Consider the following 17,217-nt stretch of genomic DNA (forward strand, 5'->3'; position numbering starts at 1 on the left):
GCAATTGCGTAAAAAGCTGCGCTCGATGTAGTGCCGTGGAGCGTAGCTCTTACCTTCGAGAGGACGCTCTTTCTACGACCATTCGTCGCTGCAGTTCGCGATGGTCCCGTCTGGATTCCGGTCGCTCTCTTCAACGCGCCGCTTCGAGCGCAGCCGCTTACGCAACACTTGGTTCCTTATCGTTTTGACCCGACTATATGCTACTGTAGCTTTTCCATCATTAAGTTCTTATGAGGTAATCAGTACGTTTTATTTACTTACTTTTTATTTCTCCTTCTCAATATCTACTTTCTTGCAAACGTTTTCATAATTCCTGGGCGCATAATTAACACCATTTATGAATATGTGAGATATGTGAAGTGCATAATATCACAGCAATGTATGGAATTACATTTATAACAACGTTAGCGACCGCATTTTGCATTAATTCACTTCCGGTTTCTTCTTTCCGTTATTCTACAAAACTAATTCTTTAGGATGATCATTTTGCGAATTTTTAGTGAACCCTGCTCCTCTTATCCTGGACTTCTCCTGAATGGTTAATTTCCCACAATATCAGGGATTCAGCGTTCGAAGATACTTCTTCAGTGAAGGAAGCCGTCCCAGTGTGAATTTTTTTTATTGAACTATAAGTTTCGTTCTTAATATGCTAATTACCTTCTAAGGACTTGTTAGGTTGCTTCACGTTCGTAAAATTTGTCCAAGTTTTCGTAATGTTCCAGATAAAGGATAGCATGAAATTCTCATAGGATATGTATGAAATTGAGATTTTTTCTTTGAATGGAAGAAAACCACTATAAATTCACACAGTAATAAAGTCGAAATCTTTTCCTCGAAAAGATTTTACAGCGTGCAGTCAAACTAATATTACACTTCAGAGTTAGAACAATGAACATTCAAAATGTGAGTTGATTTCATCTGGAAAAACAAATCTATTTACCACAATTGCATGTTCTTTGAAAACTTTGCTATTCCTCTTCTGCCTGTTTTTCTCAAAAGTTGAACTACTATGTATGCAGTTATTATTATTATTACTATTATTATTATCATATATTTGTTTTTTCTGCACTACGATCCATGCTCGAAGCTTGTTCTCGTTTATTTCTGTTTCGGTTGATCCTGCTTCCCAAAAGTTCAGCTGGATAACAGTTGAACAGTTCATTGATTGAGTGCCAGGTGCATAGGCAAACAAAGTTTCTGAAAGAAATCTGAGACGTTTTTTCCCCTTCGTTTCATCTTCAGACCTCTTGTTACTCGATTGCTTTGATGTTGAGCATATCAAGGAGTTCCACTTCACAGAGATATATCTGTTGTTCTCGATGTTCCCCATCCTAATCACAATCAATCATTCGATCATGTTCTAGGTTCACATCTTTGTTTGTTTTCCCGAAGCGACACCAACGTACGTTCATAGTTCATTTTAAGAATTGTTTGGACAACACATGAATGAAGGAGATAATCGATGGATTGACGTTGTTGATAAGAAGGATCTCAAAGGTCGAGGTTCAGAATCGACCACATTCACCGCTGGCACTCGAACGCGAGCTCCATCGCGTATCATTCCACATGTGAGTGCTTTCCGGATTACTTTTTTGTTCGTCATCGCAACGAAGCTTCTGCGATGCTTTTTCTTCAAATCTAAAAACAATGGTATTTATTCTAGCATTCACGTTTGTAGAATGAATCAGAGTACATGACAAATCGTTGCCGGTTCGTTTCCTATTCCATCGTTTCGTTCTCTCTAAACAGACTTAGGCGCAGTTTCGCAGTTTGCCCTTGGTTGCCATTCATTTCTTCTAGACTGCGCAATTTTTCCTAACTTTCTATCACAAAAGAATTCGGCCACTTTTCTCCCTCACTGCAGTGCTGCTGTATATTTTTTCAACATTTGCAGCACGACTGAATGGCTCAGGGAGTAGGCACAGATGTAAAAATTAGGTAACCTATCAAGAATATGGAGGAATAAATGGAACAATGGAACTTCTCATTCCTTTAGTTGCATATACAAACGACTATGTAGTCCTCATGGCAGAAAAACATGAATTCATTTTTTGTCTTATCCCCTTTGCTGATATTCAAATTTATACCCACTTTGTGTTAGTTGATAAAAGATCAAACTCACACAGGCGATTGCTCGAAGAAGTGGCTTATTTTTTTTCTCCTTTTAAGTAAAAACAAGAACTACGCATTCAAGACCGAGGCGATTTTCGGGCCAAGATTTTCGAACTCAGTCAGCTGTGACTGATTCTCTATTTTTGCAGTTAGCTCTCGTCGGAGTTTAAGAAACAAATTGATGGCATCGGTTAACAGCATGTTTTAAAGTTTACATTATGGTGTGTATATCCCTATTGATGCTGTTCTTTAAATGGTTCGTTTTCACTAAATTGAGTGTTAAACGGCAATCCATCTATCAATTCCTACGTGAATGCAATCCACTTCAATTATTACAGAACTTTCGAACAATTTTTGCTCGCAATAACAGGTTTTTTTTTTCGCCAATAATCTGCCTCATCGTTCGAAAATCAGGGAAATGCAAATGGTTTATGAAGAGCTTGTTTTCGTTTTCATTCCGAGTAGTACTTTCTCGTGGTGGATTTCAGTAGTCCATTTCACTAAAAATGGCTGGTGGTAGTAGTAATCTAAGTTGAATCGGTGAGGGGAAGCGGAATTTCCTCAGGAAGGGGTTTGCTGGGGAAGGAGGGTTCAGTGAGCACACTCCGTGTTGCAATGATGCTGATAATAACAGTAATAACAATAATATTAAAACTCTGCTGGTAATAATAGTGCTCTAACTGTTTGTCACCGCACATACCGCAGCCAAAACTGTTCCAATGACCATGAATTATGGATTTTATGAAGAAAAGCAAAAAAAAAGATTACCTGTTCTAGAATTACCGCTGGAAACTGTCTCATGATAACAACAATCAAGTTTGTTTCCTGCAATGTTTCGTTGAAATGTAGATGTGTATGAAGTAAGAAAAAACCAACTGAGATGTGAACGCAATCAATCCTTCAACAGACGCTGGTTCTGATTTTTGGAAGGGTATTGGTGAATTGGACTGGACAAATTCGTTTCGCAGACCGTAGTGTGCAGATCGTCAACGAACGATCGGAACCGGTTAATCTGCGTTGCCAAGTGCGTTTGTGGTAACATGCGTAGCGTTCGAATTATTCTCACTTCCATATAGAGGCCTATTAATACCACTATTCTTTCACGGAACTTAACCCATACATTTTATTGAGGCCTAGAATTCAACGATAATTTCTACGCTAATGTACGAAAATTAATCGTTCTAACGTAGCGTATCGAATCGCAATGGCACACACTATGTTCCCCGTATCACCACCACCATTGACGCGCCTTCTTCATACTATTGATTGATGTTGTTTCGATCGCCTCTCTCGTTATGCCCTGACGATTGCTGATCGATCGTTTTTCTTTGTGTATACGTGAACCCTCTACAAATGTGTAGTAGTTGTTTGTTTACATACAATTGTGTGTTCGTTTTTATTTCGCTGCACTTCAAATATTGATTTTCGATTACGACTATTTGTTATTTCAGTTACTTTTTTCAATTTCATGCTTGCTAAACATGAACCTGTTAGGTTTTACGGGGAATGCTTGAAGAGAAGCGAACATGTCTCCCAATAGAGTTCTAAAATTGAGAAAAGTCACGAAATATTTGACGAGAACAAGTGTGACTTTTATCAGATGGCTTCTTCTTCAAAACATTCCTTGTCTGCTCGACCGTTCACGTTTGTCCTTCATTAAATGACGAAACTCATCACAATTTCCTATGTTTGTTCTCACGAATTTTGTTTGTTTACCGTATCATAAACGTCCCGATCGCAGCGATTTTTCATTTTCTGAGTTAAAAGTCATATTTTTGACTTGCAAAGCAACACATCTATTTCTTTTTTTCGTTTTCGTTTTCGATTTTCAACTAGACAGGGAAAAACTCGCCCTCTTGTTTTGCATAGATGTATGGTTGAGATTCTGCTTAATTTGAGTTTTCGGTACGATTGTTCAGCACTTTGCCGTGTTTTGAAGAAAAGGGAAAATAACGATGCATCAAGTAACTTCGGTTGTGAAGTTCTTCTTATTTGTTCCGAATCATCAGCGTTGTCTTATCAGTCGTTCTTTGTTGTGTATGGAAGAAATGGATAGGTGCGGAAGAAGGATGAGTGAGAGGGGAGGATTGAAGTTGGAGTAGATTTAAACACTTCGTGGATGATGGTTCAGTAGATCTTGAGCGTTTTCGACTCGTCCAGAATGATTTCATATCGTTCAGTGGAAGTGGGAGAGTTACAATGGACAATTTTACCTAACCTTCTTCGTTGCGTAACAACTATTTTTATTTGAGATTATCGTTCAAGAACCGCCAAAATTTCTGGAAGTTTTGAACAATGATTTGTGAAATCTGCTGGAAACTTTTTTTTTCTTTTTTCTCCTTTTAGTAGAAATTAGAAAATCGGCATGATGAAGTTTCATGGCACGCACAGCTGACGTCAGTTGCTTTGGTCAATAAATCTGTTATTGCGCGATAATTGTTCAGTTTTAGTCCGATGCTAATTTTTGTTTGATTAACTGCTTAACGGATGTTTTTTTTTTGTTGATAAAGCAGATCAGAACTACTAAGATATGATGTTCTGGAAAAGAATTTAGAATTTTCAAGCTGGAAAGACTATAATAACAGAAAATTCTGAAATGACTTCTCCTTTCTCCCGTATATTATATGAAAATAACCACTTTGTGCACTTAGGAAGTGCGTTGGTACCAGAATCGCTGCAACCGGATTGGTTAATTTCAAGGTTTCAAGAGCGAATCCTTCTGCGCACCCCATACTTAATTGGCATCAATTTCTTTTTTTCATATGACATCTGTGTCGTACATGCTCCTTTATGAACACAAATGTATTCCATTCACGTACATTATATATTTATTCATACATCTGAACATATATTCTATACCGGAAGAACATTTTCATGAACATCATTATAGCGAGTCGAATCTACCGAAAATAGTGTTTTTTTTTCGTTCAAAACCATCCGATAAATTGTTTTTCACGGAGGGATAATTTATAAACTGGTTGTACGACGTACGCTGATATTAAATGTGTAATGTTTGACTAATATGTAGGGCATTCTGTTAAAAGTGCGCTTGATTTCTTTTATAACTGTGCGCACAGCTGTGTGGTACCATGTTCCACAATTCATATGTTGGACATTCCCATAAATTCAGATATATTGTCGTTATGCATGTTGAATTCTTTCTTCTTCTTGGTTATCTGGACTATTTTTTCTACTAATGTTCACCTTCGGTTTTTAGACGATTCATTCTATGATTGATTTCTCCTAGACATAATTTTTGGGAAGCTCTCTAACCTCCCGTAATCGAACTATATCATTATTACTTCATACTATGCATACGAAAATCTAGTTAATAACCTGTAGAGTCTTATCTCCAGATTCGCTGGGTTGTGTTTTAAAGTGTATACTTTTTTGTTCATCACGGATATATGTCATCGTATTCTAGCCTTGGCCACTTTCAGGCAGCAGAAGAAGCGGTTGGACTTCGTAACTCCGAGTTAGCGGAGATGGAAAACCATGCGGGATTATCTACCTCTTCAAAATCTGTTCCTCCGACACAAGGTGATTCTTCAACCGTGCTCTAACTACGTTTGAAAAAATCTGTTTTGTGTTAATGGTTACCAGATTTCCACATTACGCCCTCTTCATGATTCTTTCCTTCTTTGTTCAAGTTATTGCTTTTTTTTAAGAAGTGCCTTTGTGATTCCATTTCTACTGCTCGTTTTCATTGTAATGACACGGAAGCGATGACAAAGCACATTTCTGTGTTCAAATTTCACGTTCGAGAAAATTTTTATGGCATACCAGCACACACATCGAGCGTGAACATCACATTACAATCGCAAGAGGCAATCATCTGTCATATCGTTCTTAGGCTAGTCTACTTTTCAGATCTGAGCAGGGGCGTTCCTTTGTGATGTGCTTATGGATGCGCCTCGTTTTGCAAATACATCGTTTTAACTCGATATAGAAGTACTCTTCTAAAATCACTAAAATGCAATCAAAATATGAAAGCCATATGTGTGTGTGACGCAAAGCAGGAGCGCCTCGTCCTGTTCTATAAGGTGTAATTTCCAAAATTGCTCGTTCTTGTTTTGGGTCGATAGAAGCCAAATTACTTGGGAAGAAAACTTGCAATAGGAGAAGAAAAGAAGAATTTCTCTAGATCTTAGGGAGGAAAAGAATAAACCAGGAATGAAGAGTTGAAAACCCACAGTAATCATCTTTGATGCTCTACCGTTTTTGCACATTATACATACATGTATTCGCTGAAACTCTGTGGAAATAATTTGTGGTCCGAAACTGCCAACCAACACAAATCACTCTAGCTGCACAGCGAGTTCACTAACCTCAAGTGTTCCTGAATTGAAGTCGAACGCGTACACGCATTCCGATAAGGACCGATCAGCGCCGGGCACTTTATCCTTTGTCCTTTATGTTCGCCTAACATAGAGCAGTCTATCCGAAAATATCTTCATACCGTGTTGTTATTTGTTATTTATTCGGTTAACTTTTCTCTCCAGTAAAATTTGTGAGTGAATCCTTTCCACGTTGAGACATTGCCTTCAAACATTGTTTTTTTTTGTTTTTTTCTAGAACGTTCAATATTTTTTGTTTGTTTTTTCTAGAACGTTCGAACATTAACTGTACTAATGGATAAGAATGTCATTGACATATTGAATACTTTCCTTTTCTACTCCCACTTTTCCACTTATTCATGCTCCTCCATGTACCGAGAACTATGTGCACATGGACTCTATCCGGAAATATCTTCATACGCACGTCCAACTGCACACATGCAAATGCAGTTGTACGTGCGACCACTTTCACTACCTTTTTGGTTCTACTGCTCCCACGTCGTTGAGTGCACATTGACATAGTTGTCTCGTTTAACATTTGCATAGTTTCGTTACGTATTGCTTCTAATTTAAGCTGACGGATCAAATCAGGAATACAATAGAATGAAATTAATGTACGTCTAAAAGAGCTCCAGCAAGAATATGAAAATCAATCATAGAATAAGAAATTTGAATCCGTGATTCTTCTTTGCATATTTAATACTAAAAGTTTTTTATTATTGCTTTTTATTATTATTCTTAGCAAATTCAACATGTTTGTTGTGCTATAGTGCAAAACTAAAAACTCTCTGTTTATGTTTTTGTACTTTTTTGCTTTTTTTTACTTTTTTGGATCAGGAAATTTTGCAATTTTTCAGCTCCTGCGAACAAATTTACGCCCTGTTTCATTTTATTCATAAATATGATGTGGCAATTTTTTTCCCTGCGGTTGCAATTGGATGAGTTGCTTTTCCAAAATGATAACTGAAAAAGTCAATCTGAAATACGCTATGTAATTCACAACTTTGCACAACTTTGTGTTGACCTCCTGTAAGATCATAGCTCTGCGCCCCTATCGATACATTAAGATTCTAGAAAGTAGAAACATTGATAAAGAAAATTGCTCTTTTTTTTCTTTCAATTGCTTTTTCAAATAGTGAGCTTTTTGCAAGTACAGAGGATATGGAAGAAGTATCGTCTTATATTCTGCTTCTTATCTTGAGGATATATGATACCTATTAACAATATCCTCGTGTACCCACCTAGTACTGCTCGAAGAAAGCGAAAAATCGCGCTCACAGCTACTTTCTCTAGTAGCTCAAATGTATTCATGTCTTGGAACCTCGGTATATGTCTCTGTTTTCTACTGGGGTGCCTACGAGGTTTTTCGATGAAAACTTCAATAGCAGGACGTTTCGACTTCTTTACCGTTTCCAGACGCCTTAGTAGAGGTTGATTGGAACAATCTTACGTTGTTTTTTTTTCTTCGTCAAGTGCCACAGTACCCTGAATCACTAACCCACAAAGCAAACGAAACATCAGGCTCATGAAAGTTCCATCTAAAAACCTCGTACATACACTAATGGAAGGCTCCTTTCTCTTTTTCATATCTCTTTCTGCACAATTTTCTTAGAATTGTGCGTAGTTTAATTGTTTTGAAAGTAGTCAAGCTCAGACCAGCAACTTTTCTCTGGAGTTCGGTCCGTGTAGCGTGGCTGTGTTTACCTTTGAAGGGAGGTTAATGAACTTTAATTCAAAGCGTATAGTGGTATGTTATAGTAGAATTCTCATCACCAAAAGTGTTCGACCACTCTAAGTGTAGCGGCGGTTTTATGTATCCGACTTCAAGTTTGACTTCCCAAACTTTTACACATAGCGGTGGATGCTGGGACATTTTTTCCTTTGTTTTTTTTTTGAGTTTTTCGGGATGTCCAAAACTTCTCAATTTTCTCTTAACTTCTATGTAAATGTTTACTAATTGCTGTCAAAAATTCGGACTATGGTTAGCATAAGACTGAAGGAAAACGCTCACTAGAAAGCATTTCCATGTTCACGAGCTGGTGCAGTTTAAGTTCAGTGCAAACGGTTGTTTTAAGAACGACATCTGACAGCAGAGAACAAGAACATGATAAAAGAGTGATGCAATGAGTTTTTTCTTCTTTTTTTTATAAGAAGCCCTGACGCCAGCAACGTTCTCTGTAGACTCTGCTCGCTTCGCTTTGTTTGACAACCATTTTTTCTAATGGCATCTTAATCCTTCTCTACTTATGTTTGGTCCCTTAGCTCTTTCTTGGCTAGAGCTAAGTTTAAGAACCTCGGGGATCATGTTTAATTTTACTTTTGATCCGTAATGATTAGATTATCCCCTCCTACTCGTTGCAATGAAGCACAATTAACAGCTGCAGTGTAATTGCTTATTAAGGAAAGAACTTTTTATGTGTCTAAACTAGAACTTGGTGATGAGGCGCATCACGCGAAAACCACGTGCAATACGATTTTTCTACTGTAGATTTTATCGTTCGCAGAGGTCTGAGACAATAAGACAAAGAAATTTCCAAGGGCCCGGGAAAAGTGACGAATGAGCTTCAAAATCATTTTATACGTACATATTTCTCAGGTCGGTGTCGAGACACCGTGAATTTCTTTCAGTGTTTTCTCAAGATTTCTAGAGATTATTTTTCAAACTTCTTATCGAGCATATATGAGTCCTTTCAGAACAGAACTTATAATGGAAAGAATTTTCTTAACCTTTCAAATACTTTAAGATGCTACAGCAACGTCCACGGGAGACTTTCAGAATGTTTATTTGATCATGAGTTTTCCAAATGTATGTGTATATGTAATTCTCAGAAGACAAATGGCAGCATGTTTCATGTATGGGTGATGCAGAGTCCATGTACCAACAATTTTTTTCTATTATTTATTTTTTTCATGTTTGACTCTTTGATGTTTTTTCCCTAATATCCCCCTTTTTTTTGTCTCCTATATTTCATTTATTTATCATAAGGGAGCTAATGGTTACAAAGTTAGCTTACGCAATAGGTGCTGTCTATTTATGGGTTGCTGCTATGAAGTCTCGTGTAGAAGGAAAGGACTATCAATTTGAGCGATCCCAAGACTTTGAAATCTATTCATAATCCAATAAATATGACAGCGATAGCTTTGGCCACGATGTTGACAAAAAACAACGAAAATTTCACTCTATTGGCTAATTGGAGTCGGACCTATAAAGCGCTGATAAGAGCATTTTCCTTTATTGTAAGGGTTTTGTGTTTTTTTTTTTTCGAAGTATTTCGCTTTCTTTTCATCTTACTGCAATCATTTCCTATATTTTCTTGGATTAGATTAATAATCTAGTAATGACCTTTTTATATGTGTTTTGTAAAGGCTATATATGAGTGTAATTCTTGTTGCAACTAATCGGATCGATGGACAGTAAATAGGCACCATTCTCAGCCATGATAATTAGGCTGAGCGACAAGAAAACACAAACATGAACGTATGCTGATGTTTACGCCACGGCGACCGTGGATGTCGATAATGTCAGGAAACCACAGCAGTCGGGAGATAAGTTCTAGAAAATCAGGGAAGAAGTACGAGGGTTTAACGTGTATTGCATTCGCACATAGCTTCTTTCTCTGGTCCTCGTGTCCAGCTACATCCTTCATCGCTCCATCAAAAATTGAAAATCGTTAGCGTTCACTAACAAATGTCCCCATACTTTCTTACCTGGACGTTTGTCTTTTTTAATGAAATGTCCAAACTTGTTCTGCTGCTGTAATTTATTGCGCACTGTGCTGAGTAGGAATTAGATAATTTCTGGACGGTTACAGGTAGATGTAATGGAGAGCAATCGTCATCACATACGCCGGATTCGACGGAAGTTCGAGTTGCCGATGGCTCTTCTTCATCAGCAGCTCCAACAAGAGATGAGCAAACGAGAGGCGCTGCCACTCGTAAATGGAGGCAACATCAAGGAAGAAACCGCTTTTTCTGTGATGGCCGGGTGAGTTTTCTGTGATTTTTAAGAACGGGGGGCAATGACCTCATCTATTATTTGATGGAACAACAAGTTCCGTGCCTGCTCTTCAGCTTTTTGTCTCCGACTTTTTTTTGGGAACGGTTATGCGAGATACTCAAGGGTTCTTCTATGCGCACCAGTTTTGTTGTCATGACACGGTTAAACCGATCGTCATAGTTGCAGAACGGTCATAATAGCGGGGACAGTTTTTAAATCTGAAATCATCCTATGACATTGCCATCTTTATAGGATAGTGGCAAATTGTGAGCTAAATGGTGACCACATCAGTGATCCTGTTAGATGCTACAACTCCAGAGAAAAATCTAATTTTGTGTGAAAGCATCCTTTTGCTCTTTCTAGAAGGGTTTCTAGAAGTATAATGTAGAATATGACATGAATTGCAACATAAAAGTACCCCAGAGAACAAAGCACTGAAGAAGATCTGTTGTGTATGGTTGATTAAGACAGTTCTTGTCGTAAAGGCATCACCCAAAAGGGGGGGGAGGAGGGGGGGAAAGAATAAAGAAGAAGGGAGAGAGAGGGGGGGGGTTTTTCCCTTCTTCTCCTAAAATCCCAAAAAAAAAGGCCCAAAACGTTTTTTTCGTTTTTTTTTTTTACTTTTTTTTGTTTTGTTGGGGGGGGGTGGTTCGGGTCTTTTTTTTCCCCCCTTTTTTGTTTTTTTTTATAAAAAAAAAAAAAAAAAAAAAAAAAAAACCCCCTGACGTGATGAGTGAACTGAACAATGGGGTGCCTAATTGACAGTCAGGTTCATCGTTCTACGAAAATTGCTAGTGAGGCTGGTGATAGTTCTACGTATTGCTTTCAAGCAAAAAGAAAACAAGGCAAAGAAGGTCAACTCAAAGCTATATCTTTTCTTTAAACGGTTCGAAAGTTTACTGTGGTGTTTCATCACTGAAATTATCAGTAGTTTACTTTCTAAACGTTATGCTTCTGTGACGGAGATACAATTCAGTTAGAGTTTTTTCAAGCAATACTAGAAATCCTTGAAGAATTCTGTGGTTAACCTTAGCTTTTCAACAATTCTATGTATTTACATTATATGTTTTGAAGAAGCAGACTTATAGTAGCTTTCATTGTTGTTGTGGATCTTAACCATTCAGTCAAAACGATAGAAGCAGGTTAGGGAACCTAGCATCACTACCAAAGCTGTTAGATTTTGGTCATCACCAGCAACTTCGGAATACAGGGGTACTCTAAACAGAACACCCTATGGACAACAAACGTGATATGTAACGGAGATACAATTCAGTTAGGGTCTTTTCATGCATTACTGGAAATCCTTGAGGTTGGTGTACTTTAAAGAGCTGCACTCCTGCTAATTCACTTTCTTTTTGTTTGCTTTTCGAGCTTAATTTTGATGTTTCGTACACAATTTAGCATTTTTTCGCTTTTTTTAAACCTGCGTTTCGCCCATTTCCAACATTCCATTGTGTTGTTATCATTGACTAACAGAATTGTTAAGAAGTGATTGTGGTTTGATGAGTTTTTCATATAAGTGACTAATCCATCATTCGAATTGCATTCTTCTAGAAGAATGGCAAATAGGAAAGTGTTGCAGGGGTCCACCAACTTCACGAACATGCTCACCTAACGTTTTCATTCTGAAAAAAAGAAAAAAAAACTGAAAATTACTAACAACACACGCAGAAAATAAGGTGTTCCTTTGTAATCTGTTTTAAGAGATTCAAAGAAAAAAAGATAATCAAAACCTGCCTCCTTCTGGTCCTCTTTATTTTGTAGATGAACACAACGGAAAATGTCTCATTTTACACACATTATTGTTCACGCTGCGATCATTCCGACGCATTCTTTATGTTCTGCTAGAAGCTTTTTGATGTAAGTCCTTTTTTGGCCTTCCTTCAAAATTTGAGTTTATAGGTTTTTGAATACATTTATTGAAATACATAGCAGAATCGTAATGTTTTTTTTTATTTTGAATTATTAGGACATTTGAGGTTTTCCATGTTTTACATATATCGATAATCCGAGCTGCAAGAATCTCCACTTTATCGATTACTCATTTGACCAGTCATCTGCAAATTGCGTCACGATGTAATCTGCTTGACACCGCTTTATTATTTTAGATATTTTATGATTATGTTTTTCAATTAAAAATCTATTTAATTGAGTCATTTTACTATACATGGTCAGCGGTCATAATTAAGATAATAGTTAACAACATCTTTTATACCAATGAGGTTTTCAGTGCGTTTTTTTGTTTCTTTTTCGCGTTCTCATTTACCATTGAAGTCCCTTTTCAGATCATTATGGCACGTCAGATAAACGTGTTCGTCTTCACTTTGTTCCTGATTTCTACAACACTTACGCTATTTTTCGTTTTTGAGTACGTTTGCATCCTTTTCATAAACATTTCATGTAGTTTTTTTTCAAATAGATTTGTTCAATTTTTATCCTTGCAGTGCTCCTTTCCTCTTTAATGAAGTATCGCCTGCCTTGCCTATCATCGTTGCCGTGCTATCACTACTAGTTTTTGTCAGCTTGTTGAAGACATCATTTAGTGACCCTGGTATCCTTCCTAGAGCTCCAAACATGGAGGTTGCAGAACGTACACGTCAACATTTTCATGGTGGGTGAAACATGTTGATGTTGAAATGTGCCCCCAAATCGTCTAGCATTATTGTGGAGATATTTCAGAGGTGATATCAGATCCGGACTACAATCCAGCCACAAGCGTACTGCCAGATCCTCCCAGAACTAAACAAGTTTGGATTTTAATAATTTTGTCGCGTTGAGTATTCATGGCATAAGATCTAAAACGCACACCATCACAGGCTTATCAAGGAGAGATAATGATAGTGCTCTCAAAGTCGTCTTTTCTATCTTTTCTATCTCTTTCTTTTCTTTTCTAACTTTTTTTTTGATAAAAATTGCTCTTATATTTTATATATATTTCCTTTATAGGTATTTTTAAACCTTTTCAATGATGAATTTCTGGAATTGTGACCGGTTAAATAGACTGCTGTTTCAGGTTATGATAAACGGCCAAGTTGTTCGTCTTAAGTACTGTTTTACTTGTCGCCTTTTCCGACCTCCGCGAAGTTCTCACTGCTCTGTTTGTGACAACTGTGTGCTCAACTTCGACCATCACTGTACGTTACATAAAAAGTACTTTTTTTGTTTAATTTGCTGTATTTGTGCTCTCTGTATCAGTTCCACTTATAATCTGTATATCACTTTCATTTACAACCTATCTATGAACATATTTATTCCATTAAATCAAAAACTTTGGCGACTTTCTGAACAATTGTGTCATTTGACCTTTGGTATTGCAGGTCCATGGGTAGGTAATTGCATTGGTCAGAGGAATTACCGCCATTTTTACTTCTTTATCACCTCATTGGCAGTGCTCATTATCTGCCTTTTTAGCTGCTCACTCGCCCACCTTATGATCCGTTAGTTTTTTTTTTCTTTCGAAGATTTTTCATCAGTTCCAGATGGGAATTGTTGCCTTTATCTATCATTTTTCTTCTAGTGTCTCGCACAGAACAATTTTTGAATGCTGTGAAGAAATCTCCAATCTCACTTATAGTTGTCCTCATCTGTTTCTTTTCCATATGGTAAGTAGGCTTCCATTCCTTGCATTGTGTCGTCGCTTATCCGTTTGTTGATATTTGACAGCACCAAAATTGAATTTTTGTTCATATTGTTGCGAATGTTTCAAAAGCCAGCTCTTTCTTTATGTGCTATACATAATTCCAGGTCTATTGTTGGTCTGGCCGGATTCCATACCTACCTCGTCGCAACAAACCAAACAACAAATGAGGATGTAGGTGAACTTAAATGTTGTTGTGAGTGCAAATGCTGTGTGGAAACAATGCGAGAAAAATAAATATGCGCCTCGAGTCGGATGGAGCGTGTATGAGAATGTATAGGCTAGTGCCTTCTGGGTTTCTTATGTGAATAAAACACCCGCTGCTGATGTATGCGTGGAAGGAAAATGGATAGATTTAATTGCAATCACTTACGTATGAATGTAACATTAAAGTGAAATCAGTAAAGTGATCCAGATTCTTCCGTTAGACACTTCAGTCGACTGAGATAGCTACTGAGAAGAATGTTACACATTTAGGATCTTCCAGCACTTCTCCTTCCTTTGAGATTCATTCGGCAAACGTTCGTATGTACACGACACATGTCTTGCTTGCGTATAACGGGACCTAATACCGTAACCGACGTTATTGTTGAAATATCTACAAATAAACAAAAAAATGTAAACCTAAGTTAAACAGTAATAGAAATGTCACTGTCATACTTGCCATAGTCGGACCCACTGCTCCGACCCCCTCCACTTTTGAATGGTAGGCGAAAGGACCCCTTCACCTCTGGGCCTTAGGCGATGGGATCCTCATCAGTTCAGCTGCATCCTATGTGCTAAACCCCCTCATTTGAGGAGAGTCCAGCTCCTCGCTATTGGTCACTCTTTTGCACCAACATATCTGTGCTTGACGAAATAGGCCATTAGTTTTTCTAATTCAGAATGGTTTTTGTTTTGAGTCGTATTCTAAAATGCTCTTCATTGACAATCCGAAACTCCAAAAAGATAGGACTTTATCGTCTATCAGAACCAACTTTGTGAATACGTCTTCGTGCAAGTTTGAGGGTTCTGTCAATCTGATATTGTTGACGTCTTCGAGAATTTTTCTATTGAAAGAAGGACATTTTGAATAGGAACGATTTACTTTCCTTTTGTGCGGCAGAGGAGGAGAATATTTGATTTTTTGTCCATTTAATATTAGCTACAAATTCTACAAAACTACTCTGAATTAAAGAATAGTAAACACTTATTCCCTCTTCAGCTTTTTCTGAGAGTTGACGTATTACATTACATATTGTCTTCTTTAGCACTTACTGAGTTGTGAATAAAGCACTGATATTTCTATAAAATATTATATTTAGATCAAAGGGACATTCAGCAATAAACGAAGGTCACAACGAGTCATCAATCCATATTCTTTCAATTCCGTGCTACAAAATTGTTGTTGGAGGTTGTGTGGGCCTGAACCTCCCAGGTCAGTACTGATTTTGGTAGTAATTCCAGAATCCAATACAATTATCTCTTTCTAGTCTGCTTGACCGTCGTGGTGTGATCACTTCTGATCCTGTTCTCCGAGTAAATTTTCCACCGCGCGGATATGTGAACGAAGCATCGGATGAAACTAAATAAGGTTGCTATAGCGTACTTTTTGCACATATTTATGATTATTGCTTGAATCTCAGGATAGCTACTGTTCCGTCTCTGGAAACACGCAGAAAAAGGAGGAACTCTAGTGTGCACAATATTCTAAGAAGGCTAGAAAAGAAGGTTTATGTGAATATACTTGATGCCACGGGTTGTGTCATTTCTGTGATGTGAATAAACACATACGAAGCACTATTTATTTGATTGAAGCAATAAACATTCTTTTATCATAAGCGTCTGGAGGAATCTTCAGATTATTTGACAATTTTGTGATATTTTGGTAAGCTACAGGACAAAAGACATGAAATTAACGAGTCCAAGCGAAAAATGTTGTTTGAATGGAAAATTCCTCTCTTCTAATTTGTTCCCGGTGAGTGTAATTGCCGTTGATGATGATGGAATGTTGAGTGATCCGATAAATATTGCGATATCCCATATTTTTTTTATTTTTTATTTTTTTTTTGGGGGGAAACCTCCATCTGGAATTTACCTTCGTTCATTTTCTACAACTATTCATCTTTTTACTATATTTTCAATTACCCAACTCCACTTCCCGAACTCCACTCAACTCCCGTACTTTGTACTTGATGAAAGATGGGTCTCTAGTGAATTTGGAAAAAAAAACCTTATTTACGAGGTTTGAGTTCGAAGCAGCGCAACTCTTCGGATGACCAAGGAGTTCGGTTGCTTCGAACTCGAAGAGAATTTCGAGAATGTTAAAAAAATAACAGTTAGGAATTCTACCACAGCAGAATCTTCATATGCTCGTCCTTCTCAGTAATGTATCTGTTTTTTTAAACGTTCATTGCTCTCGTTTTCAATCGGTAAAAATGTATGTTTTTTTAGCCAGTGCGTATCCCAGACGAATCTTCTTACATTCGATTAGTAGCGGACAAATGGTGTGTGGGGTTTGGAATAAGCTCGACTTTTCATTACCAAAAGCGATAATATGTCCTAATCTTTTTGTTTATTCGAATAAAATGGTTGTTTTTTAAAACTAATTTATATGGGTTCATTGTAGTTCCATTAAGTAACCTTGGTGGCCCTCGAGGCGCAGCTAAAAATTTTGTGACCAACTTACAAAAAGCTTCATCCATATTGGACTCAGCTTTTCCTGCAGATGTAATATTTGATATTTGCTGCCTAATATTCTGCTAATAATATGACGATAAACATCGAAGCTTAATCTGTGTCAACAGTACTACCTTGATTACCTTGACTCCCGTTGATCTTCGAACTGGTCGAGCGGGCGCCAGTAATTCTTCCTCAATTCTTCATTTGTTCCGACCGCGTGCGGGAGTTGCCCAGTCGTTCCTCCTTTCACGTGGGACACAAAGAGCATCATATTTTTCTTTGAAGGACTTCGTGAAGAAATCTGACCATCGGGTCGGCGGATTTCCTGTAGTGCGCCTAATATCGCGTTGAACCCATTCGATCACGGCTCTGGTCCAACGGTTGTCGTTGAAGCGCATCACGTGTCCGACCCACCTAATTTTGCTTTCATTGGCATATGCGGCATCGTCTCTGATCTTCTATGGGTGACGTAG

The 17,217-nt window shown here is 37.7% G+C and overlaps 2 protein-coding genes across 3 annotated transcripts; both read left to right on the plus strand.

The window, feature by feature from the left end:
• Positions 1 to 230: 230 nt before the first annotated feature.
• RB195_007183 (uncharacterized protein) lies at positions 231 to 15,759 on the plus strand (the record flags this gene model as incomplete). 2 transcript variants are annotated; one of them, XM_064180683.1, is made up of 16 exons in its annotated part: positions 231 to 235; positions 501 to 538; positions 1,426 to 1,568; positions 5,553 to 5,652; positions 10,262 to 10,434; positions 12,732 to 12,814; positions 12,891 to 13,057; positions 13,126 to 13,193; positions 13,460 to 13,580; positions 13,764 to 13,883; positions 13,964 to 14,048; positions 14,191 to 14,257; positions 15,388 to 15,500; positions 15,556 to 15,601; positions 15,636 to 15,656; positions 15,709 to 15,759. In XM_064180683.1, 16 exons carry the CDS (start codon positions 231 to 233, stop codon positions 15,757 to 15,759), a joined length of 1,401 nt encoding a protein of 466 aa, XP_064037534.1. The 2 variants fall into 2 exon arrangements, with proteins under 2 accessions (XP_064037534.1, XP_064037535.1); XM_064180682.1 differs by lacking the exons at positions 231 to 235; positions 501 to 538; positions 15,709 to 15,759 and having other exon boundaries at positions 1,443 to 1,568; positions 15,556 to 15,655.
• Positions 15,760 to 15,971: 212 nt separating this feature from the next.
• On the plus strand, positions 15,972 to 17,217 carry RB195_007184 (uncharacterized protein; the record flags this gene model as incomplete). Its single annotated transcript, XM_064180684.1, has 3 exons — positions 15,972 to 16,040; positions 16,517 to 16,569; positions 17,076 to 17,217. The coding sequence occupies 3 exons, from the start codon at positions 15,972 to 15,974 to the stop codon at positions 17,215 to 17,217; spliced, it is 264 nt and encodes an 87-aa protein (XP_064037536.1).

This window comes from Necator americanus, chromosome I (genome assembly GCF_031761385.1).
Source record: "Necator americanus strain Aroian chromosome I, whole genome shotgun sequence".
Taxonomy (NCBI): domain Eukaryota; kingdom Metazoa; phylum Nematoda; class Chromadorea; order Rhabditida; family Ancylostomatidae; genus Necator; species Necator americanus.